Source organism: Eucalyptus grandis, chromosome 1 (genome assembly GCF_016545825.1).
Source record: "Eucalyptus grandis isolate ANBG69807.140 chromosome 1, ASM1654582v1, whole genome shotgun sequence".
NCBI classification, from domain to species: domain Eukaryota; kingdom Viridiplantae; phylum Streptophyta; class Magnoliopsida; order Myrtales; family Myrtaceae; genus Eucalyptus; species Eucalyptus grandis.
Window position 1 is genome coordinate 37,837,181 of NC_052612.1, and position 25,231 is coordinate 37,862,411.

The 25,231-nt window shown below is 38.0% G+C and overlaps 3 protein-coding genes across 4 annotated transcripts; 2 read left to right on the top strand and 1 right to left on the bottom strand.

Annotated features, from left to right (window-relative positions):
* Nucleotides 1–6,363: 6,363 nt before the first annotated feature.
* LOC104457026 (trans-resveratrol di-O-methyltransferase) lies at nucleotides 6,364–7,867 on the top strand. The gene is made up of 2 exons (XM_010071953.3): nucleotides 6,364–7,149; nucleotides 7,365–7,867. The coding sequence occupies exons 1-2, from the start codon at nucleotides 6,379–6,381 to the stop codon at nucleotides 7,671–7,673; spliced, it is 1,080 nt and encodes a 359-aa protein (XP_010070255.1). The 5' UTR covers nucleotides 6,364–6,378; the 3' UTR covers nucleotides 7,674–7,867.
* Nucleotides 7,868–9,276: 1,409 nt separating this feature from the next.
* LOC104441115 (transcription factor VOZ1) lies at nucleotides 9,277–13,134 on the top strand. Of its 2 annotated transcripts, none has more exons than XM_010054128.3 (5): nucleotides 9,277–9,483; nucleotides 10,440–10,666; nucleotides 10,944–11,102; nucleotides 11,847–12,324; nucleotides 12,462–13,134. In XM_010054128.3, exons 3-5 carry the CDS (start codon nucleotides 10,983–10,985, stop codon nucleotides 12,905–12,907), a joined length of 1,044 nt encoding a protein of 347 aa, XP_010052430.2. In that variant the 5' UTR covers nucleotides 9,277–9,483; nucleotides 10,440–10,666; nucleotides 10,944–10,982; the 3' UTR covers nucleotides 12,908–13,134. The 2 variants fall into 2 exon arrangements, with proteins under 2 accessions (XP_010052430.2, XP_010052424.2); XM_010054122.3 differs by having other exon boundaries at nucleotides 9,279–9,483; nucleotides 11,823–12,324.
* Nucleotides 13,135–13,586: 452 nt separating this feature from the next.
* Nucleotides 13,587–25,224, bottom strand: LOC104441130 (50S ribosomal subunit assembly factor BipA). The gene is made up of 19 exons (XM_010054141.3): nucleotides 24,837–25,224; nucleotides 24,326–24,400; nucleotides 23,921–24,071; nucleotides 23,076–23,144; nucleotides 22,818–22,990; nucleotides 22,495–22,632; nucleotides 21,768–21,893; nucleotides 19,878–19,976; nucleotides 18,851–18,971; nucleotides 18,618–18,681; nucleotides 17,830–17,884; nucleotides 17,639–17,763; nucleotides 16,765–16,838; nucleotides 16,064–16,113; nucleotides 15,232–15,318; nucleotides 14,722–14,772; nucleotides 14,560–14,643; nucleotides 14,108–14,158; nucleotides 13,587–13,939 (listed from the first exon to the last, which is right to left on the bottom strand). Exons 1-19 carry the CDS (start codon nucleotides 25,146–25,148, stop codon nucleotides 13,856–13,858), a joined length of 1,989 nt encoding a protein of 662 aa, XP_010052443.2. The 5' UTR covers nucleotides 25,149–25,224; the 3' UTR covers nucleotides 13,587–13,855.
* Between the last annotated feature and the right edge of the window lie 7 nt (nucleotides 25,225–25,231).

The following is a 25,231-nucleotide window of genomic DNA, read 5'->3' on the forward strand; positions in this document are numbered from 1 at the left end:
ATTCCAAATTTTGAGCGACCTTCGATCATACACTTGTCTTTGGTGAGCTTAAACATTTGTGATCATGAGAAAAATACCAAAAGAGTGACTTAGTGTGATAGTGTGATCTACCACTGAATGTTTGCACTCAAAATTGTAATCTCTTGTTGATCGCATAGTGGAATCCAGGCAAAAGGCTGTTAGTGTGGGAAAGTGGACATATACTTAATCTAAACCAAACCACTATAAATTATGTGTTCTTATTCCCTTCCTTGAACTCATTTATTTTGTTTGTAGTTCTATTTAACTGCTAAAGTCTGAACTCATTCAAAATTTGTTGTTCTTCAGACTTTGCCCGCAACTTATCTTATTCCGCATATATTTGCCAAGGTTTCTTTTAAACACCTATTAACATTTCTCTAAGTGTTCGTACTAGCACTTTCACACAATTCTGCATCGATCGTCCTCGTAATAGGTCCAATCGACACTTTGAGAATTGAATATCTCGTCTTGCATCTCTAACACGTGCTTGGGAAGGTTGTTTAACAAGTTCCAAATAATCTCTCAGTAGTAGAACCTAGCTCATGAAAGTCGACTTCCTTTGGAGAGTAGCATATATCCATCCTCTTGTAGTTTCTTGTTCTTTAACTTTTACACTTTACATGTATTTCATCCTCAATGCATCTTTAGTACGAATATACAAATATTCTATTGCAAATTGTGAGGAAGGCGTATCGTGAACAGCCCCCGAGATATATTGCTTTTCAAAAACATTACGAGGCATTTTATAGTAGGGACCCTTATGCGACAACTCTTTATAAAGAGGATTGAAGTTTCAATCTCAATCTCAAGTTATCAGGATACAACCGACCCTTTTTTTGTCAAGCATTTCAACTATGTGTTATGTATTGTGGAAAACTAGATATTGTATCTAAGTTTACTCTCTTTCACTGTTGAAACCGGACGATGCTTTTCACTTACAACGGTCCTCTTTCCTTCAATTTTTGACCACTGGATCTCCTTCTGATCTGACGGTCGCGGATGGGTCCGTAGAATTATTGTCGTTGGAAGCAAAGAGGTTTCAACGCCACCGTTTTTGTGGAAAAAGAAACATAGAAGAAGGGTAATTTATCTAAGGGAGGGTCCATGCAACCCCTTTCGGAAGTAACAGCCAGTTACACAGTGTCAATAGAGAGGCGAACAAATTTTGGGTTTTGCATTCTTAATTCACCCTAAGGGGAAAAAAAATAGTTCAGGTCTAATTAAGTATTTACAAGGCTATATGCACATTTGTTAGATATACTAATCAAGAAATAATTTTCTTTTAAAAAGAAGTGGATATGCATAACTCGAAACGATCATGATTAGTGTATTAAAAACAATGAAATTTTCATTATTAGTAAATAAGAGTCCTTGAGGCCCCGCGGGTTATCAGGGTCCTTCATAAGAAGCATAATATACTCAATGGATTTATCTAGCTAATAAGGGCACAAACGATAACCGTTTTCTATTTTTATTCTTTGGATGAGCTTTTGTGCCAAAATATGTGTTTAACGACGACATAAAATTCTCCTCCCAAAATAAAAATTCATTTGATAACGACACAAAATTTTTCCCTCTAAAACAACAGCAAGAAGTGGTCGGCAAGCCGGTGGGCGAGTAGGTGGCTAGTAATCAAGACAAGTGATAAAAAAAAAGTTTTTATTTTTCATATTTATTTCAAAAAAAGTAAAATTTGTTCCAAATATATTCATAAACTAAAAAATTATTTCAGAAATAGAAAAATAAAATTATTTTATCAAATGACTTTTTATTCCAAACCTATTCTTTCAAATAAAATAAAATAAGAAGCATAATGATTTTATGCGGGCCCTAATTATTGCCTCATGACCACGCGGTCCATGTTGGATTTCTGTCCTAGTCATTTGACAATAGACTGCACCATTGAGACGCGTGCGTTCACATAGGAAAGAGTTTGGCCTCTACTTCAGTCAAATGTGGGGCAACAGCTAAAAGAATCAAATGTGGGGCAACAACTAAAAGGACTATACAAAGCTAGTTCTTTGCATCAGCGTTGCTGACGGAGGGAGACGTGCGTCACATGGATATTGCGGGGGCTTGACTCTAGGCAAACCTCCAAGTCTTCTTGGCTTAGGTGACACAACACGAAATGAAACGTTTTACGAAACCTTTGTCAATAATTTCACACTAACGGACCACATTATATGTCATAACACAAAAGCAAGTTCTTTATAGCATAGCTTTCCAAGACAATGAAATGTAATTAGGGGTGAGCAAAAGAATGAGATTGAACCGATCAATTTTGAGCGGTTCTAATTATAAAGTTTATTCTCTATTTAGCAACTAGAGAATAGTATAAATTCTAGTTTTAAAAAAAATAATAAAGTATAGGACTAATGTCACGAAAATTCTTAAACTAGTACACTTATAAAATTTAATTCAAACTAATTTTTTTATCATAAAAAATCTCAAACCAGTAAATTTATGACAATTTTACCATTCGTCACTTTATGCTAAATTTGATTAATATCACAAAAAAAAAATACAAACTAATATACATGTGGCAAATGAATGGTGAAATCCTAATTTAGTACACCTATTAACTACTATATGTCATCCAACTTAATAATTTGACTATAAAATTTAATGAAAGCTAACGAATGGTGAATTTGTCACAGATGTATTAGTTTAAAATTTTTGGAGGTATTAAAATAAGACAACATATCAAAAAAATTATTGGAAATAAATGATTATTTTGAAAATTCAATGGCATGCAATGATTATTTATCTCCACCGTAGTAGATCTAATTAAAGTCCATTAAGATATATGAATATTAAATTTCTTTTGTCAATTTTACTTTGTAGTTTTGATTAAGCAAGTACAAGATATGAATATGATCTTTTTGTTGTTGAAACTATAGTACTATTTAGATTAAGTGATTGTAAGTTTAATTGAATATTTTATTATTGATACATTCTACTATTAAGTAAAGCAAATACAAATTTAACTAAAGATTGTATAATTTTTTAAATTTTTTTCTAGTCAACAATTTAAAAAGTTTCACATGCTCCTGCTATGATCTCCCTAGATTATCGTCGGCCTTCGATGCTGGATTACCACATGCGCCTAGTGCTAATGACTAAGCTCCTACGCAGATGCTTTGATTGAGAATTCAGGATCCAGCAATGTCGGCTATTACTCGACTTGCCTTCTCTTTCTACACAGAAAAGACTACCGACCAATACCCGCGTGGTCCTGCTGCAGTTCTGCTAACGGGCATGAGTCACGGACTGAAACGTTTCAATCGTCCGATTGTATAAAATTCCTTTGTTAATGAACGTCCAATTGAACTTTTAAGCTAGGTATTCTGGCAATCGAAGCTTATCTTTTTTTATGAAGGATAAGGTTATGATCGGAATTATGAAAAGGTTGGTAGCACGCACAGCTGTCGGCAATGAATGATTGGTCAATCGATAAACACCGAGTCTAATCAAAAGATACTTTAATCAGTCCAATGAAGCTCTGGCTTTTTCGTACCTTTCTTTTCGTAAAATCAAAGTTGAATTGCGTTTCGTTGGTTCCCGTCTCATTTCCATCTCACCTGCCCTCCCCCGAGTAAAACCCAGAAAGTGAGCTGGTGGACCTGCTTGTGATATGAATACGCGAATGCACGACAAAGGAACAGAGTCGGAATGAGAAAAAGGCGGGCGCCGAAAAGTCCAAATTTATTATTCATGTTCAGATGCATTCGAACGTGATTATGTCCTAGATTGCACGGACACTCTCCGGGATCCTTCGTATCGTGTTCGACACTCCAACACGCTCCGACATACGGTCAACTACCTTCGACACGCAAGACAGAAATTCCAACACACACGGAATTATTTTTATAAATTTTCAAAACTTATGAGGTCTAAATATAAATATATGAAAAAAATAAAAATAAAAATAATGCTAAAACAAATTTCCAATACTCGTTTGAAGATGTTGGAGTGCTTGAAATTGCAAATTTTTCACTTGATGAGTCAGAGATGGAGTCTATTTTTTTTTTTTTTTTTTTTTTTTTTTTCAAAAGAAGTGGATAATACAGATGAATGACTTTTTGTTATATTTGATAATGGAATGTTGATTGTTTTTTTTTCTTATTGTTAAATTTTAAATTTAATAGTGGAGCATGGATTACTTATTTTTTCCTTCAAGTTTTATGAATTATTACAATGAAATGTACTTGAATTTGTCAAATTAAAACAATGAATGATATTAACAAATGTAAGATTAATGTTTTTAGTATATATTAATTCTAGGCTCTTTTTATTATTATTATTATTTAGTTATTTGTGCATTTATATATTAAAATATTTATTTAATATATAACGTATTTGAATGTGTCAAAATTCTCTACTTTTGAGAAATGAAGTGTCGGCGTGTCGTGTTCGTGTGTGTCGTGTCGCGTCGTGTCGCGTGTCGCATGTCCATGTCGATGCAACCTAGGTTATGTCCGTAGGATTCTTTATTGCTTTCTCCATAGAACCGAGGAATCAGTCCGCATAACCTTTCGTCTTATTCATTCATGAGCATAACCAAGACATGAAATTGTTCATAATGAAGTGAGTTTTATTAACGAGACCTCCGATGACACATATTCAGCGGTAATTAAAGAAAATTTATAAATTTCAATACACTAATTTGTTTCTCGTATTATATTCTTCCAATCAATACTTTTGGTCTCGACTAAAAAATATTCAAAAAAAAAAGTACAAAAAGAATGATTTGAAAATTTTTTTGAGGATAAAACGATTAGCTCAAATTCGGAGTTCACATAAATTGATGACATTATCTAAAGGCGATCCTACATTTTATGGTACTATTTTATCAATTATTTTGTAAATAAATGGTTACCATTCATTTTTAGCTAACACAATAGTGATTTGCAAGCGGAAAGTTGTTTGGTCTATCCTTGATACAAATAAAATCAAGGTAAAATAATATTTGGTCTCTATTAGGGGTGATTGGGTCCAGGGTGGGTAAGGTTTAGACCTGGACCCTGTACCCAACCCTGTTTATATTGAACCTTATATCCAACCCACCCTGTTTTTCCAGTCTGGTTCCAGGGTCAACCATATTTCCATTGGAACTTGTTTTGCAATTTATTGATATCCTATACGACTTCAAATTTTATATTAATACGCAAGAAAATAACGTAATCCTCCTAATTTGTATCGAAACATTAAGCACTTGTAATAAATTAATACATGAACTTTTAGACTAAACGAAAAATTAAAGATCCACAGGGCTAACTATAATAAATAAAACTATAAGACAAAGAATTAGCAACAAACATGAGTCTAATATTAGTCTGATTCTCACAACTACTACATAAAGCTACTCATTATGCAAGCATAAGTCCTACTACAAAAGAGAAATTAGGCAAGCCAATTCACGTGGTACACAAGAATTTGGCGGCGATGAACACCGTCCATCCATCGGACGGTGGGAGAGGGAGTCGATGAGAAAGGGAAGTAAGTGAGGAAGAGAAACGACGAATGAGGAATGCCATGCTTGTTTGAGAGAGTCAAGATGAAAAACGTTGTGTGATTGTGGAAGTAAGAACAGAAATAAAGGGAAAAAATAAGGTTGTAGACCTATACTTACAAAACCGGTCCGGGAACAGTTCCAAAACCGGTCCGAGAACCAATTCTCGGGTGGGTAATCAATCGGACCCGATTCCCGGACAGGTTTAAACCGGTTCCAAATTTTGAGAACCGGTTCCGGACCAGTTTCAACAAGAATTGGTTCCCAATCCTATTTTCCGAATGGCCGGTCCGATTGCACACCATTAGTCTCTACAATTTTGAGGGAGTTCAACTTTTATAGTGTACTCACGACCAAAATACTCAAAAATATACAATAAAAAAACGAGAAATTTGAAATGAGGCAAATATATGACCAAAGTATTCATGATCGGTTCATGGACCCACCATCCCGGGTGAGTCCAGGATTAGATGGGCCAGATCTCAGTTTAATTTCATTCTTGATTTAATAATTCAACATCCTAAATCTCCCTTCTGAATTACCGCAATGTTTTCGTAGGTTTGGCCATTAGAGGTAAACATGACATTTCCCTTTGATAAATATAACTCTCTCGATCACAAATATACAAGGTATAAAAGCGAGGGAAAATCAAATGTTATGGGGGCCGTCTATATCAATGTGTATCATGTGAACAACCTCTCGATTATTTGGCTGACGTAAGATATGCCGAATAGGATGCTTCATACCCACTTTCCAAACCATTATAAATATGCACCGTTCTTATATTCTTGAAGTTCATAAGCAAGAAATTGCACTATAGAGTTGAGAGATAATAACTTAGCACCATGGATATGGTGAATGGAGAGATGGGAAGCCAGCAGCTACTGGCTCAAGCTCACATATGGAACCACATCTTCAATTTCATCAATTCCATGTGCTTGAAATGTGCCATTCAGTTACGCATTCCCGACACCATCCACCACCATGACCAACCTATGACCCTCGATGCCTTAGTCTCTGCACTACAAATTCACCCCTCCAGAGCTCACTGCCTCGACCGCCTCATGCGCATCCTCGTCCACTCTGGATTCTTCGAACAGAAGAAGCTTGCGCCGGACGGTCGAGGTGCCTACGTACTCAATCGTGTGTCCAAGCTCCTCCTTACGGACAATCCCTCCAATGTTGCGCCATTCGCACTGTCCATGCTTGACCCTATTGTGATCAACCCATGGCATGGCTTGAGCGCGTGGTTCCACAACCACGTCGACCCGACGCCATTCGAAATGGTGCAAGGGATGTCGATTTGGAGGTATGTTGGTCAAGAGCCGGGGCTTAATCGCTTATTCAACGATGGCATGGCTACCGATGCTCGATTGGTGGCTAGCATGGTGGTTAACGAGCACAAAGGGATGTTCGAGGGAATAACCTCGTTGGTCGATGTAGGCGGAGGAACTGGGACGACGGCCAAGGCCATCGCGAACTCCTTTCCACATATGGAATGCACAATATTTGATCTTCCGCATGTGGTGGCTAATTTAGAAGTTAGCGAGAACGTGAGATGTGTTCCTGGGGACATGTTTGAGTCCATACCACCTGCAGATGCAATAATATTGAAGGTACAAGTTAATCAAAAAATTAAGATTCAGCTACTTCACCTCCTTCAGTCTAATCTTATCGAGAATAGCCCCACGTTTTTCATGTAAAGGATTAGTTTACATGTTGCAAACACAAGCCGTCCTAACGTTCAACTTACATAGGAAATCTACGAAATCACATGTGAACAATATATGGACAAAATGACAGACTGATAGATTATTTAAGTTATATGCAGTGGATACTCCATGATTGGAGCGATGAAGACGCTGTGAAGATACTGAAGCGATGCAGGGAGGCCTTAGGCAAAGGCGAGGGCAAGAAAAAGAAGGTAATTATAATTGATATGGTGATGGACAACACGAAGAGCGACAAAGAGATGGTCGAAACCCAGCTCTTCTATGACATGTTGATGATGACCCTCGTGTCGGGGAGGGAGAGGAATGAAGCAGAATGGGCTAAGCTCTTCGTCACTGCTGGCTTTGGGGACTACAAGATCACCCCTGCACTTGGCTTGCGATCTCTTATTGAGGTCTATCCTTCATGATCGATTATCAATACTTTGCCAATCCATGCTCTAGTTCTTATAGCTTGCGGTAAGTTAAAGATCAATAGTAAATAAGGCTTCTCTAGCCACACATAAAAATACATATTTCAGTAAGGGTTTAGCGATGTATGAGCATGCGAGAATGGCATGATTAAGTCGCCCATTCAGATAAGCATATTTAGCAGTTGAAGCAAGTGGCTGTTGTTTGAATTTATTGGAGTGTGATCCTTTTCTAGCTTCGAACCTATAACTTTTACATCTTATCGTTAATTGATTTTAGTACAAAGATACAAATGTGTAATTTCGGTGTGGCAATTCCGAACTTTATTAGCCATAAGTCTCGAAATGTGTGGACTTACCAAACAATTTGTATGGAATGTTCACAATGTTAGAGGCAAAACCGGTTCATAATATGGGTCTAGATGATAATTTGTAGTGAACTAATACATGTGTTTCACATTCAGAATCACAATTAAGGATTAGATCAAATCCTTTCTCCAACATCTAGTGTGGCAATTCCAAACTTTGTTAGCCATAAGTCTTGAAATGTGTGGACTTATCAAACAATTTGTAAGGAATGTTTACAATTTTAGAGGCAAGACTAGTTTATAATATAGATCTATATGATAAATTGTAGTTATAAACTGATGCACTCATTTCATATTCAAGCATCAATCAAATCTGCTAGATCAACTCCTCAAATCAATTTAATGAGCTAATCTTACTATCTAGAGCATTTTGCTTTGCCCACGCAATCGCTAGACAATATGGCTATGAAGTTTGAATTATCAAAATTAGACCATTTCACATTTATGTTGCAAATACATGGAAAATAATGATGATGATGATAACCGCCCATTCCACAGCATATCAGTGACAATATTGCATTATCTCTGCAAAGGGAGCCCAAGAACAATGGAAAGAATTGTCATAATTCCCTAACCTTCGATTTTCAAGTGATTTTGATAGATTTGATCGCAATGGAAGCATTAACATTACTTTACACCCAAAAAGAGGCAATCTAAATCTGAGTTCTTCGCAATTTTTTTTTTTTTTTTGTTCTAAACAAATTGATTTCATTTAGCTAGCAGAAATAGGAAAACAATATATGTTCAAAAATAATCTTTTCTACTTATGTTCCCGTGAACAAAGAAATATATATATATTTTTTTTACTTCTTGTTCCTATTTCAAATTTATTCTCTATCTGCTTTTCACGTTACCAAATGGACTTTTCTTCTTTTTTCTATTCCGGGTAACATAAGAACGAAAAAAAAAAAACGGAATGATTGTCAAAGAAGCCCTTGGCATCTAAATGAAGTAAATCCCAAAGAATCAAGGGGCTTGGAAAGCCAATTACGAGGGAGGGACCCTAGTCCATGGCCTTCTACAATCCAATCCACGCAAAGATTAGCCTCACGAGGACAACGGATCGCCCCAAAAAAAAAAACTTTTGTAAAGATGGCCGAAAGGCACAAGCATTCCTCTGTAGTAATCAACCGGAGAAAGCCCATGGGCTTTTTCCTTGGGCCTGATAAGTCCTGAACTAGCGGTGGTGATAGGTCCTCACTTGATATCCAAAGTTGCAGATCACCCAACACGCGTTCCCAACTTTAATGCGAGAATTTCCTCGCCATTGAAGGTGTGTTTTCTTAAGAAAAGCGAAAGAGCGCCGACAAAGATTAAGGAATCTCCCAGCACGCAGACTGTCGTGAACTACTCCTCCTCCTCCTCCTCCTCCTACATGTAGCAGAGACGACCGTGTCTGCGGGTCAATCTCGCGCTGCGCGTCGATCTCCTTCTTGGATTAGGTAATGATCGCTCTTCTTCCTTCGTCTATGTTCTTGCTGTTTCTTGATCGCCTTTTTGTTCCCTTAATCTGGGCATTCGATTGTTTCTTGGATCATGGAGCTCCGGATCGGTTCTGATGGGCTTGTCGTGGTTTTGGCTCATCGCGCGTACCCTTTTCGTCCTCAATGCTGTTTGTTCGGAATCTTAGCTTATCTCCGGTTTTGGTCTCCCCGCGATTGAACATGAAAAAAGCTGTGAATTTCGATCTTTTGGTGTTTGATTCCACTGATTTCTTGTCGGGGAAGTCGTCGATTTGTACTATGATTTCTGGGCATGGCTTTTCTTGCGCAAAGTTTTGTTTTTGCCCCCTCTTGCCCGAAGTAAACAAGAATGCACATGCTGAATTTGGATTTTCCCTTTTACCCCGTCTCATCAGATTAACTTCCACCTTGATTTCGATGGTCGAGATTGGAAGTTCCATCTGTTGACTGCCGTGCAACTTTTTACCTTTTTTCGGGAGCCGTTTCGTGTTATGATTAACGCAATCGAACTTAACGAGACAGTGTTCTGGGTTTCTAGCCAAAGTCAACAAGCTGAACTGGCTTCGCTTGTTGGCAGTATGAGTTGTCACTCAGAAGCGCATCGATATTTTGAATGAAGTTGTTTTACATAAGCTTACCCAGCTCTGATTGTATATGTGCTTGTGTTGGAACTTTTGGGGTGTTTAAGTTTTCTGTTGTTCTGGTGTTTATGTACTTGTATTTCTCGAAAAGAAGTTTCATTATGGTGTGAAAGAAAACAAGACAAGGAATTTTCATCAATTCTATCACATTGCAGTCCATCCTTTTTATAGGCACTTCAGATACAGGCGAATAGAAGCTTGTCATTCCGTTTCTTTTCATGTCGAAATTCTTTCATGTTTCTCATTGGTCATATCAGTCTTTGTGATTGTTATGGTTAACTTTTGTGATTTCAGGAGATGGATAGTGAAACTAAGATTAAACGTGAGGCCACAACTCAGCCACAGTTGTCAGAAAAGGCAAGGAAATTGATTGATGACATTCCAGAAATTATGACAAATTGTCAATTGGCTTGGAAAGGGGGTCGAACCGGCGATTCTACTGTCTTGGTGGAGCAACTGCTCCGGTTGTTAAGTGATTTGAAGGCTGAGATTAATGCATCTTCCCAGCATCTCCTATACCGGTTCGTATTTATTGTCATTTATATCTTTTGCGACTTATTGAATTGGTTGATTTGGTACTCTCGTGCTTTGTTTTTATTTTTGTTATTCTTGTCATCTTTATGGACGTGCCCCTCTCTTCTCAAGCAATTTCCCATATAGTGGAGTGGGGCAATGGTAAAATCATTTATACTCTTGTTAAAATAAATTACTTTGAGGTCTAGTTTTCCTGTGGTTGTAATACACCTACGTTAAAATGGCTGCTTATAAACTTCTTTTCCTCTGAATTTTCTTGTGCAGGTCGATAGCTTGGGATCATTCTCAGAGGAGATACAGCGTATGCTGCGGGTTTGTGATGAGCAAGATGATGCGACCAGCACATTGGTTGAATTGGCAGGTTTGAAGCCTGCACCTGACATTGAAGGCTTTCAAATAACCAATTTCAAAACAGCTCAGGAGGTCTCTCTCTCTCTCTCTCTCTCTCTCTCAATTTGTTATGTCAGGTAGTTAGGTTGGAAACGCTTCCTTTTCTTGTCTCTTAATAATTATACAAGACATGGCCTTTTCTTATGGCAATGGATATGGGAAAGAAATAACTGAAAATTGTTGCCTTGGTATTCAAAAGATAAAATCCAAATGCTGATTTATCTGAATTGCCGATGTATATAACTTGAGAATGCTGCTTCACGCTACATGTTCTTTAGGTTGTGAAAAGGGGAATTCTTCAAAGTATATTTGTTGATCTGCTGCCAACATTGTAAAGATTATTGTTGTGCCGACAATGTTCATCCTGGTTGCCAGTTTCGGTAAAAGTCTAATAGCTGCTCGTTGTGATTAGCAACTTATGGGTTTCCCAACACCTATTCCTGAGAACTGGTCCAAATTTGGAGTTGCACAGTTTGCCCACATGGGCACACGCAAGCATACGCGAATGCACAAATTAAGTCTTGAAAAGTCTTAGTCATTGGAAGCTTGAAATATCTGAGTTATGCTTGCTAAGTTGAGTTCTGGCATTGATGAGATTTATGCATTTTTAAATCTTGAATGCTTTCATACCTTTGCTTCCAAGTGATTCTCTCATTGTGGCTTATGCGATTTTGAAGCTGCTACTGTGCAGTATGCACATGGTTTATCTTGAGTTTTGTTGTTACAACTGTGCTTTTCTTTGTCTATTTTCAGACTGATTTTCTGAACTTTGGGCAGCAAGGACTTGGTTCCCAAGAATTCTATCAATGTGGAATTGATTTAGGCATGCATAATACAGTTGTTAATGACTCAGATCAGTTGGATTATCTCCATTTTGATTTCCATCAAGATGATGAGCATGGGCATTATGGGGACACAAACAATGACAAACAAATAGGACATGATTTTGGTGCTAACATTTTGCCTCTCGTCAATCCTCCACCATCTGCGTTTTTGGGCCCAAAATGTGCTCTTTGGGATTGTCAGAGGCCTGCTCAAGGTTCTGAGTGGTGTCTAGATTACTGCAGTACAATGCATGCTGATCTGGCCCTTAGTGAAGGCGGCCCTGGTATGAATCCTGTACTGCGCCCTGGAGGAATTGGTTTGAAGGATGATAGACTACTTTCCTCTCTTATTGCAAAGATGCAGGGAAAAAATGTGGGAATTCCTGAATGTCATGGGGCTGCCATTGAAAAATCGCCATGGAATGCCTCTAGTAAGTCATACTCTCTCTCTCTCTCTCTCTCTCTCTCTCTCTCTCTCTCTCTCTCTACTCTGGGTTGTTTGATCATGCAAATAACTGTTGAGCTGATTGTAATTCACTCCCAATCTAAACCACTTCCAACCTCGCAGAGCTATTTGACCTCTCTCTTCTGGAGGGAGAAAACATCCGGGAATGGCTCTTCTTTGATAAGCCAAGGAGGGCATTTGAAAGTGGAAACAGAAAGCAGAGGTCATTGTCTGATTATAGTGGGCGTGGTTGGCATGAATCAAGGAAGCAGTTGATGAAAGAACTCAGGGGACACAAGAGATCCTATTACATGGACCCCCAACCTCCAGGGTCTTTTGAATGGCACTTGTTTGAGTACGAGGTCACCTCGTCTGGCTCTTGTGCATTATACAAGTTAGAGCTCAAGCTCGTCAGCATAAAGAAGAGTCCTAAGGGGAAGGGCATGAATGACTCAGTGGTTGATCTCCAGAAGCAGATGCGAAGGCTCACTGCCGATGTTTCCCCCGATACTAAACATCCAGTCAAGGGCGGGATGAAGACTGATCAGAAGGCCAATTCTGAATGCTGAATATAATATGATGAGACTCAAAACATCCTTGATGCCATCATTCACTGTACATGTATATATCTTATATGGATATTGATACCCAGTTCCTTCTGTTGCTAAAGTATATGACTCTTAACAAAGGTCATTTGGTGGTTTTGCCTTTTGAAAAATAGAATTAGGCTGACAGCGCCACCTTTGGTCCGTACAAAAACCTGTAAGATTTATGAGTATTTTTTTTGCACTTGTCATTCTAGGATGTGTATTTCTATGGACGTTTATACGTTCTGGTGATTACTGAGTTCTTACTGGTGTCCGTGCATATATCATCTTATGAGAGTTCCAGATCCGCGGTCAGAATGTTCAATTGGAGTCATTATTGCTATTTATATTTGAAAAAAAAAAAGGGGGGGAGGTCGCCAATGCTGATGGCCCACCCTCACTTCTTTCACTTATCAAAAAGACGATATCCTCAAAGTTGCATCCATGAACATGATCATACTCCCCCGCCTTTCCTTTCCATTCAAGTCCCATCCATGAATATGATCTCTCCTCAATGAGTGAAATAGCAAAAGTTCGGTTCAATTAAACAAGTTCATCGTATTTTACATTATACACTTGCTGCTGCTTCCAAAAGCTTTTTTGATGCAACCGCGAACAATGAACACGGTGAAGATTAAGATGTCCGTGGCAAAAAGACCAATTTCTGTAAAAGAAACTGTGGGAAGGCAGCTTCACATAACTCCTCCAAATGCCAGTAAGAAATTTATGCGTTTACAGACACTACTTACACAGGTTACATAATTTGATTACAAAAACACTCTTTCAGAGAAAAGAGTACTACTATGGATATTTCTGTGGGAAAGATAGAGATCTGTAATACATGACCCTTATTGGGGTGGACAAATAAATAATTGTACATTGTCAAACAAATGGTTCAAAAGTTGCAAAATTGTATATAGCAGTGCTGATTCACTCTTTCGGCCTCTTACTCATGCTCTTTCGCTTGTTAACATCCAGGTATTTCTTCCTTAATCTTATTACCTTTGGTGTAACCTGCACAGAAAATAAAAAGTCATCTCAAGCGATTCACCAACTAAATTGATGGTGACCAACAACACAACTGCTATCACATCATGAGCCAGATGGCACAAGAGAGAAGGGGAAACTGATATTTGGCATATCGATGACCGAACATAATAATGGAACATTCTATGAACTTACTTCAATAAGCTCGTCTGAAGCAACATAACCTATGGCTTCTTCAAGAGTCATCTGTTCAAAAGGAAACTCAATTATCATTAATCACAGTAGAGAAATTGCCAGATCAAAACCATTTTGGTTCTACTATCCAAATATAATGCACAATAGGCAAATTTGACATGGTTGGCCAATTGGATCTGGCAATTTCAGCACACAACTAGCAGCAATGAAGGAAATTACTGCCAAAGACAAGCTGCCAATGCCTTCAGGATAGCTAAACCTAGCATGGTGGACCACATAATATTAGCAACTTCAGTGCACAACTAGCAGCACTGATGGAAATAACAGGCAGAGACAAGCTGACAACGCCTTTCAGGCCTTTCACCAGTATAGAAAAAACACGTTCAACTGCTAAATCACACTGAAACTTCATCGCATTAGATGATGGTCAATTCTTTTTACTGAAGAAATACCAGGCGAGGAGGAGACAACTTGACATTTTCATCCTTGCAAGCAGACCGCATATTGCTTAGCTCCTTAGTCCTAACTGGATTCACCTACAATAAGGAAAGCATTTCAAGATAAGCAAATTTGAAGCAGGCATGTTGTACTTATTACAAAAGCAAAAATCTTACATCAAGGTCAGAATCCCGTGAGTGTTCACCAATGATCATCCCATCATACGCCTGCATACCAATCAACAAGTAAATCAGCAAAATTTACATAGAGGAAAATAAAAGCCCGCAAGAGACTAAGCAATCTGTATAAGTCAATCATTATTAAAATACCGATTCACATCCTTTTTTATCCATCTATTTTTCTTCTTACATATTTTCTTCCATGCAATCCGAGTAGGTCTCACAATTGACAAGTCAACTAATTATGAAGTACACTAGTCCAGATCTTCTCCTGAGTTAGCAATGCTCACATTTAGGTTTGTAATCATCAAGGATTGAGGTTACTTGACAAATGAAGACAACAAGAAAATTAGATGGATATGTCATTTATAGGATCAGAACTAGAGTGGAATGACGAGAGACAAAATGCAGACACATTATATGCTCCTAAAAATGGAAGTCAAACAAGACTTAATTATTCCACAAGAGAAAATGCATAAACATGTATAATCAGCCGTGAGAGACAACCTCCATTCCCGGGCTCACAAAGAGAGTTCCACGAGCCTCTAAACTCATTAACGCATGAGCTGTGATCGTACCATAGCCCATGGATACCTTTCCAGCAGAAGCATGCATGCTTTAATCAAGGACACAGACAGTGCCGGAGTATCATGGCAAAGCAATAAGAATATCATCATATACATAATGCTAAATATGCTCCAGGAAACAAAGGATAATACATTTAATAGATCTACTAATTAAACACGTCCTTAATTAATTTACTCACTGAACAAATAGCCAATGATAAAAGTATGAATGCGGTAGCATATTTAGATAGGATTCGAAAGAGGAAAGCATTATCTCCAGTCAGTTCCATTTATTTGGTGTTGTAGAAGATATTTCGGCAAAGGGGAATCCAGACTTTCCCTCAAAAGCCATGCACAAAGTAAGGGCCCCCTCTTAAAAAGCGGCCTCTGCTCGTGTTCATGAGGTTCTTTGGGTGGATTCTCACTCTAAGTGATTTGCATAAGGGAAAGAAGGTTCTCACTAGAAGGTTCTCACTAATAGACATTATCAGTGAAATGCTTATTGGGTGGTGTCTAGCCCTGTCAAAAGCATGATACAATTGCATGAGATGCAAATCACATTGTCTAGTCCTATATTTTCAGTGTTCACCTCTTTTAACACACCAGAAATGAAATTACAAGTAGAGTAGACCTTAGGGAAACACAATGGGATCAAGGGAGGATGATAAATCTTAATTTTGGTCGACAGCAATTTAAACCAAGAGATTTCCCATTAAGTATTAGTATTAAACAAGTTTGTCTCATGGAACCAGAAACACGGCACAAAAACTTACCAATACTCCTTTCCTCACATTCCCAAGAAGGCCTCGGTGCTTTGCATAGGCTGCAGTGTTCAGATAAAAACAGATAAAGCAAGAGAGAGCAACAACCAACAGAAAATAAAATTCCATCTAATCAAATACAAATATGCAGATGTAAGACAGAAAGTGGTGTGACCATATTAGAAAATGTGCACAGTTTGAGCAGAATCACTTTTGACTTTAGTGCCCCATGGTAAAACAATGTTAGTCAGAAACATGAGAAAAATTAGAAGCGGGGTAAATAGAAGATTGAATATTTTCAACACTTCTTTCAAGTACGGTCCATTTCCACGCCTGATGAAGCCTGTCTAGAAGCCACCAGTGGAAAAACAGAATAATGACTAGAGAAAGTCCGCTGTGCCATATCTTCTTTAACTTTCTGATGCATATATATATATACACACACTGCTCTTTTGTTAGTCAGAGAGAATGCATTGATCCACCGGCTAAGTGTAGAAGCATGAATCAACTTAGGTGTCAAAAACCTATCAGAAGTTAATTTGGTAGATTTATTGTTGATGGTGCCTAATTCTTTCTGCATGGTTGCTGGGATAATAGCCACCAGTAACTCACAAGAGTGACCATGGTACATTTATTTAGCTTGGCAATTGAGGATAGGCAAAGTCAAACAACAATCCCATGGGAATATCTAGCTTCTAGCACTATAAACATACTCAGGAAAGCACGATGCATGAATCCAGTTCCTCTCGTATCACTGCTGAAGACACTCCTGTACCCGACCAGGCCCCTGAAGAAAAATAAAAGATTAACCAAAGTGCATATCAAATATGCCACTCACTTCATACTTTAACAATGCTTGAAGAATGGTATACCAAAGCAACAATTGAAGAAAAATAATATTTCCATGAGCAATTCATTTGCAGAAGATCGTCCAGTCAAATATACCCTCAACTATCCAAATATAAATGAAAACTAATGCAAATTTACAGAAAAACCAAAAAAATCAAAGGGGCCTTCCGGTGAAATTCACATTTAAGTAGATCTAAGACTTCAGCAAGAGTAACTTATGCTCAGGGCTTTGGCCATTTAAACCATATAAATGCATCCAACTCCAAAAATGTTGGAGTAGAAATAAAAAAAATCAACTTGTAAAATGCTTGATCTCATGGTTAATTTCCATGTCAGTCACAATCACACAAAATTGGCAAAAGCTCTCTTTCATTTTTCCTATATATTACATTTATAAAATTATTTCTTTATCAAATTCAATTTCTGCAATCCATGTTAGAGGTAGATGTTTTACAGTACCACACTTTTGATTTAAAGTAAACATAAATGCATTGACCAACACTACAACTTTTGTAATGAGACTAGCACACGCGTTGACACCTTCTAAGATCCCATAATAAATTGTATTTCCATTTTCTCATCAAAAAGATATAATGAAGGGGCATAAAAGTACCATGCATTCATCAAAGGAAAAGATTTTATTACTCACTAGAAATCCTGCATAAGCAATTATTTGCAACAAAACAGCAATATCCCAGTGGGAACTCCTAGAAAAGAACTGATAATAGATGAACTAACCTTGATGGACAAGTCAGAGACAATCTAGTTCGGCCAGTATCTCCTGCAACAGGACCCATATCAACGATCTCAGCTCGCCTATGAGTCAAGGCTTCCATTACTAACCCAACATGTTCTTCATTAACCTAAAAGACGGAAATAATCTCAGAATTCCAGTGAAAATAACGTAAAGATATGTTCCATATATTTACCTCAATGGTCACTTCTTCAATAGGCTCTAGTTTCTGGCCATTCTCAGTCTTATACCTGTCATGAACAGATATTTGCTAATGCCAATCAAGTCTTTATTTTGGGAAGGGGAAAAAAAAGATGTAATATAAAATACTAAAGCTACGGGATAAATATATCCAGAATGAATGTGTAGAAAAGTGAATGAAGAAAAAAGAGATAGAAAAACTCTTAAGTGATCTGACTTCATAGAAAATAAAACAACAAAAAGAATGTTCTTCTCATGTCCTCCATCAAACAATATCCACATGTTACTATTAAGCCTTTATTTCAATTTTGGCCAGAAGTAAGGTTTTATTTCTCATTAAGTTTTTTTGTTGGTTTCTATTTCACATTTAGTTTGGTAACAGAATATCCTAACATGGCCCCTTTCCAACTTGCAGCTTTTAGCTTTAGCTGTAGCTGTAGCTCTTAAAAGGAATAGAAAAATGCTTTTGCTGATTAAACCCGTTGACTCTTCCATATGCAATTATATGACAGAACGTTGCAGGATCAAATCCATGTTTTAATGTAGTATGCCATCACATTTATAATCAGTAAGATGAATTAGGATGTCACATAGCCCTCCATGTTTTAATGTAGTATGCCATCACATTTACATTCACTGAGAAGTACTAGGATGTAGTAGTAGTTCATGAAGGACAATAAATCCTTTTGTACTAGGGTAAAGGGCCCAAGATTAAAAGGGGATAAAAAGCTTTGAGAGTGATCCACACTTCCACGTCAAAGCCAAAGTATAAAAGGAACTCACATGACTTTTGGTGGCGACACAGATAATTCAAATCCTTCTCGCCTCATATTCTCTATCAAGATACCTGCTCTAAACATTAAAAATATAGATTAACTCGATCTTTCAAATTAGTTTTGCCAAAGAATCATAATCCACAGCTGCATATGTCCAAACATATCTTAGGGTGATCTGAAAATAATATTTGAAAGCTAGGAGGATGAAAAGAAATCATTGAAAAAAAATTGGGCACAAACCTAATTGAAGTTCTCCTCGCCCTTGGACTTCAAATGACTCTGATAACCCTGGAAGCACATTTATTGCAAGATTTGTCTCTGCTTCAGCCATAAGCCGGTCACCAATTTTTCCACCAGTCAACTAAAAAACGGAGAATCATCTAGTTAACATTCAAAAATGCAAGAGAGAAGGGTGTAGAATCTGGTTACTCAATATCTGGCCCGAAACTTACATAGTCCTGAAAAGGTTATCACCTTAATATAACTATATACAAGAAAATGATACAACGAAGCCCTCATTGGTAAAAATATCCATCTACAGTGTTATCTTCCACTTCACAAAGAAACATGTATGACAGTTCACACAAAGAACAAGATTAAAGCATCTTTTCTAAAAGGCAGTTCAACTTCTCTAGTCGCCCCAGATAGTACCCAACATTGTGGCAATCTCTGCATGACAACAATGTCTGATACTAGGGTAGATCTATTCAAGCCATACATGGATATCTGCTATCCACTATGTTCCAATACCCAAATGGTTATTTAACTTTCTAGATCTGGAAACTAAGGCCATATTACTGGGACAATGAACACAGCTTCATTACTGGAACTTCTTTCTTTTAGGATGTCTCAGCAATAATGGCTACCAAAGGGAAGAAAATGATGATTTAAAGGAACCAGTCATTCTTACCAGTCATTCTTTTTAACGATAAATACAGGAATTTAGATGCCAAATACTAAATCATGCACATCATATAAGCAAATTCTTTCATATCTGTTCAATTTTATTTTTCCACCCAAACACAATGTTACAACCTCCAGGTACTAGAATCCATTATGCACAGCTCATGTTAAGCTGCATAAATTAAAAACTTCAACATCACAAATCATACATTTTCATTAGGTGAATATGAGCTGACCCTTTAATGACAATATGTTTGAACTCGTAACATGAGATATTACAAAGTAAGAATCACAATGAGATGGCAGCATATCCTCACGCACTCAAAATTTAGTGAAAGCAATGGAAAGAAGCTTCAAAACTTACATGTGTACCATCACGTCCTGCCAATGGAGAGTCATTCACACCGAAAGTCATAGAAATAGTTGGAGGATCCAACTCAACAGTAGGCAATGGAGTCATTACCTGGATAGGGAGAAGAAGATTAGTTCATACTCAACTCCACAAGTTCACATTAGATAACCTTAATGCTCAAGCCTATGTTGGATCAAAGATACTTCATAGAATGCATTTTGTGATGTATCCAGCTGGCTTATGCAAAAATGGTGACAACAAAATTCAAGATTACGCAGCATAATTTTCATCGCAGTAGACTCTAGTCAAACGGTGAGTTTAACACATATTAATAGATCATCAATTAACTGGCAAAAGAACCGGAACCCCATATCTCAAAGGGACCAACTATCGACTGATATTTGACATGATTCATGAGAATCTTCTCGGAATTGTCAGAGTGCATCCCTGGCTACCTCATTTTATGTCCAGCTAGCACAAATGTTCAGAAAACACAAACAGCTCCATTGATCTAATAAATAGGATGCAATTCCTACACTCATCGTTATTTAGTTCCAAATTCTCTTCTCTTCTAAACTATTCAAAGTCAGTTTTACATCCTTTTCTCAACTCTTGGTATCATGTATTCTGTTTACTGAAGTTTTTATGGATGATAAACACTTTATTTCAATCACCTTTCCTTTTCTAATTCATGCATGCAAAGGTCAATCCACTGATGAAAAAATTTTGGTTCGCTGATAGTTGCAGTTTATGTTTATAAAGAGGAAGCAGCCCATCAAATTTCCCACCAAGTATTTGTTAACAAGATGAGAATAAATTTATCAGCCTTACATATTTTAAATTTATTCAGATGAGCTTTATTCCTGTTTTTTCTCCACCCAGAGCAACATGGAAGGAATAATCCATTCATAAACATGATGAGAACTAATTGTTCTATCACAAAGAGGATATTAGTAAATTCTTATATATTGCTCAGGGTGAATGGGACATTCTAAATGCAATTTCAGAAAGTAGACCCTTACAATTAAGTATAGTTTAGCGACTTTCATAATGGTCTTTCAATTATTCTTGCAAGTCTACTTATATTTGATTTCTCTACTTTCCCTTCAAGATTTATAGCATTTTCCCCCTTTCATCTACTTAAAAAAGTTCCATGCCCTCTTCATTTCTGTTCATTACACAAATCTAGACATCATTCTCAATCTTAATGTTATTAACACATTCATCTGAGTCTCCTTGCTATTTTTTAAAACAAAATTTCCACATTATCTGTTGGAATCATCCAAGAACCTTATTAGTGCCTTTAATGTATGCAGAAGACTGAGTATGAGAAATGAGCACATAGTAGCTGGATATAAGTCACAAACCCACTCATCTAACAATATTGTGAACCCCCAATAATAGGAGAAGCAAGGGTTAGACCTGTCATTTAAGTTTACATATTGACTTCCATGTTTTATCCTACTCAGTTTCACTCCATCAAGTCTTATCCTAGACAACCTTTTTGATGCACACATGAGTCTCATATATGCAATAGCTTTAACTGAAGTCTATCAAAAATGGAAACTACATAAAGGCTTTGGATAAAGAAACCAGAATAAAAGGCATCTACATATGGTAACAGGTGAAGTATTATCACTTACAATGCTACAACAGAGAATTTCTCAACTATGAAAATGATGGTGTCATATATGCTAACTCAAGAGACATCTCAATTGGCCACAACCAATGCAAGCATTAACACTAACTACAGAAATAAAATCAGTCAAGGTGAATAGATGTTGCCAAAGGGCATGGCAAACAACGATGATAACCTGTAAAGTAGAATCTGAGAGGCCAACCTGCCTGAGATAAGAATACATTCACACATAGATGATAATTGACAATTATAGGATCACACACCTCCATGTTAGCAACTGTATGGCCTATAGATGGGCTTGCTAGCCCGGCCATCGATATAATATCGCCTGCTCCAGCAGTATCAATAAGAGCCATACTCGTACCCTTCTTCTTCATGAGCTTTAGAACCTACATTCTCACAATATTCAATGCCAAATTGACACATGTAGGTAGGAAGTCCACAATCAAAGTACAGATATTGAGCAAAGTATGGATTCAAAGCCATATTCATTAGACAGTATTAAAATTAAGAAGAGCAAACTTAGGTCCTATAGATGGGAGCCTCTGGCTCACTCCATGGTGGCAAGTGAAATCAAGATATCAAAACAGGACTCCAAAGCATGAATAGACCTGATTTCATTTGCAACATTGATATTTTCTTGAGCGCTGACAAGTATAGACAATGGTCTCAAAGTTTCATCTTCCATATGAGACATTGGTAAGGGCACAAGCAATCATAAACTAAAGTCCATAAGGAAAGTAGATACCACCTAAAGCAAAGAGGAAAAGTAGAAAATATCCCTTTTTTGGCTAGACAGAGAATGAAATTCTCCTTTGTTTTGCTTGCCACAGGATTTTGAAATGCTGGATTCTCATTGCAGGTAATAAACCTCAACATTAGTTCTTTTTCCATGGTAACAAGAGAATCAATGGCAAAAAAATGCCTATCTGGCACACAATTCTGTAAACCGTAGGTTTGAAAGGTTCATTTTGGGAATAGGGAACAAACCTTTCCCTCTTCAATTTTCTGAACCCCAGACTCTGTGCTACGAATTCCATGTACTTTATCGCCTGCACGAACTACTCCAGAAGTTACACGACCAGTCAATATTCTCCCAAGGTAAAAGTCCCGTTCCATCATGGAAACCTGATCAAGAGCATAAGTTATAAGAGAATAATAACAATTTGTAAGTGATAAGAAGTTTCAAAATTGTGTCCACAATGACTTAAACGAGATGTTGCTTCATCATCCAGTTTTGAGGATGAGAAATGGAAGAAAAAACACAATGAAATTAATGAGAAAGGCCAACCCATAAACCATTCTATACTAACCATCATCTGAAAGGGCGCATCAAGACTAGCATTTGGTGGAGGAACATGCCCCACAATAGTATCCAGCAACTGTGACATATCTCTGGCACCAGCCGGAGGATCTTTTGTGAAGGTGGCAGAAGCCCACCCCTCTTTTGCAGAAGCATAGAGGACAGGAAAGTCCAACTGTTCCTCTAAATAAAAGATTAATGGAACAAAATTTTCCTTTAGACAAATATACGGGCTGCAAAATAAACTTCACAACATATGTCTACACACCTGTTGCGCCAAGACTCGCAAAAAGATCAAATACCAGGCTCTCTACTTCATTACATCTCTCCTCAGAAACTGCAGAAATTGACAAGAGTAATGCAACCCCCAATTAAAGACAGGAAACATACATGAAACAGAATAGCCATGCTTATACACTTTCAATAACGGATCAGAAGATGGACAATCTATAAAGAAAGGAAAGCCATTGATGATAGGCACACCCTATGCAAAAGAGCTGCCACAGCTGCCAACCACCTTTACACTAGTACATAGACCAGAAAGCTGCGGGTATCCACCTTCTTATTGCTGGGGATATGATGCTTGACTTTACATTTGAATGAAAAGTTGGAGAAGGAATTCATGCTTGACTTTAGATTTGAATGAAAATTGGAGAAGGCATTCATACTTGTAAAGATAAGAATTTAGGGCGTGTAGGAATTCACTTTTACATTTTACTTTTTGCTTAATCAAAATCTTGTAACTTGAGCTCTTCGGCTCGATCCAAAATATCAGAAACTTCCACTTTATATAAATGTTGACACATAGATCAATAGCTTGACACTTAAATATTGTTCCAAAGTTTGGCTTTTTCCTTCCGATTAAGTGTAAACAGACATGCCCGTAATTGATAGAATCCCTCTTGGCTGATGGTTAGAATGGAGAAAAATAAGTAGGACACTTTCTAACCAAAAGCCTCCTAAGCTATGGACTTTCTTTGCCAGAAATAGGAGTCAATGAAAATGAACAGTATGCCTTCGCCACTAAAGCAGTTTCTATTATTAAACGACTGAATGTAAGTTTCACTAAGTTAATGCACGAGTGAAATCATTTAAAATGATGAAGAACCATACCAGAAGGCCTGTCTACTTTATTTAAGAGGAGGATAGGCCGTAGACCATACTTTAAGGCTTTTGCCAGAACAAACTTCGTCTGTGCAAGCGGACCTTCACCAGCATCCACCAATAAAACTGTCCCCTCAACCATACCGACTACTCGCTCAACCTATAATCAAGCAAGGATATTCAAATAAGCACATTGATAACACAGCGCACCAGAAACCAAGGCCGACAAATAAAGAAGCTAACGACCCATTTGATGTATTAAATGTATAATACTTGCTTATGAGATAAGATGGAATCAATCTCTTACCATTCTGTCCATCAACTATTCATCAATGTATATATGTATGTACCTATCACAAACTATATGTATCAGCAAGAACAAATTTTATCCAGCAGATGTATCAATTATCATACCTCGCCACCAAAGTCTGCATGTCCTGGTGTGTCAACCATATTTAGCTCATTGTCTTTCCATATGATGGACGTTACCTGTGGATACCCCCAAGTTGAAAATGTTCATTTTACACGTAATCTAAAACATAAACAACATGGCCTCAGCAGGAAAATATAAATCTTTATTACCCAAACAGCAAAGGTTAGGACTTTAATCTATCAACAATTCACTAATCAAAGAATAAGTCAAATGAAAAACGAAACAGGTGCTTCAAAGTTGCACGGCAACGCATCAACTCCACCGCACTAATCAGTGTGCACAATGACGATTAAACCAAAACCTTGCTCATCCACCTACAGAAGATCATTTCACCTTCGCTTTAATCCAAAACACTAAACTATGGCCCCGTCAACACTCAACCACGCAATTAGGCTGCATGGTAATTCAATCGACACTTCACACCACCCATTCGCGAAGCTCAGGGAACACCTCAATGCGCCAAACTCCACCAGAACCAAAGCACAAACTGACCTTCGACGCGATGGTGATGCCGCGCTCCCTCTCGAGGCTGTTGGAGTCCATGGCGCGCTCGTGGGGGATTTCGGCGCCGCACTGGCGGAGCAGCCGGTCCATGAGCGTGGTCTTGCCGTGGTCGACATGGGCGATCACCGCCACGTTCCGGAGCCGGCCGGGGTCGACCGAAGGGCCGGACGAGGCGGCGGCGGTGGAGAAGGCGCGGGAGAAGGGGGCGGCGCGCGGGCAGAAGAAGGGGCTGACGCGTGGGGAGGAGGAGATGGACTTCTTGGCGGCGGAGCAGAGCGATCGGAGCAGGGGACCGGCCATTTCTTACGGCGGCGGCGTCGTAAGAAAAATGGCTGGTTTTCCACGCTCACCGCCGCTCCGTCTCGATCTGATCTTTAATCGGA

What these genes read in the sequence shown, in the direction of transcription:
- LOC104457026 (XM_010071953.3), top strand. Translation starts at nt 6,379, where the DNA reads ATGGATATGGTGAATGGAGAGATGGGAAGCCAGCAGCTACTGGCTCAA. An exon ending in CAGATGCAATAATATTGAAG is followed by an intron (nt 7,150 to 7,364) that starts GTACAAGTTAAT and finishes AGTTATATGCAG; the next exon opens with TGGATACTCCATGATTGGAG.
- LOC104441130 (XM_010054141.3), bottom strand. Translation starts at nt 25,148, where the DNA reads ATGGCCGGTCCCCTGCTCCGATCGCTCTGCTCCGCCGCCAAGAAGTCC. An exon ending in GCGAGGAGAACTTCAATTAG is followed by an intron (nt 18,682 to 18,850) that starts GTTTGTGCCCAA and finishes TGTTTAGAGCAG; the next exon opens with GTATCTTGATAGAGAATATG. An exon ending in AGTTGTCTCCTCCTCGCCTG is followed by an intron (nt 14,159 to 14,559) that starts GTATTTCTTCAG and finishes CCTTTTGAACAG; the next exon opens with ATGACTCTTGAAGAAGCCAT.
- LOC104441115 (XM_010054122.3), top strand. Translation starts at nt 10,983, where the DNA reads ATGCTGCGGGTTTGTGATGAGCAAGATGATGCGACCAGCACATTGGTT. An exon ending in ATTTCAAAACAGCTCAGGAG is followed by an intron (nt 11,103 to 11,822) that starts GTCTCTCTCTCT and finishes GTCTATTTTCAG; the next exon opens with ACTGATTTTCTGAACTTTGG. An exon ending in ATCGCCATGGAATGCCTCTA is followed by an intron (nt 12,325 to 12,461) that starts GTAAGTCATACT and finishes CCAACCTCGCAG; the next exon opens with AGCTATTTGACCTCTCTCTT.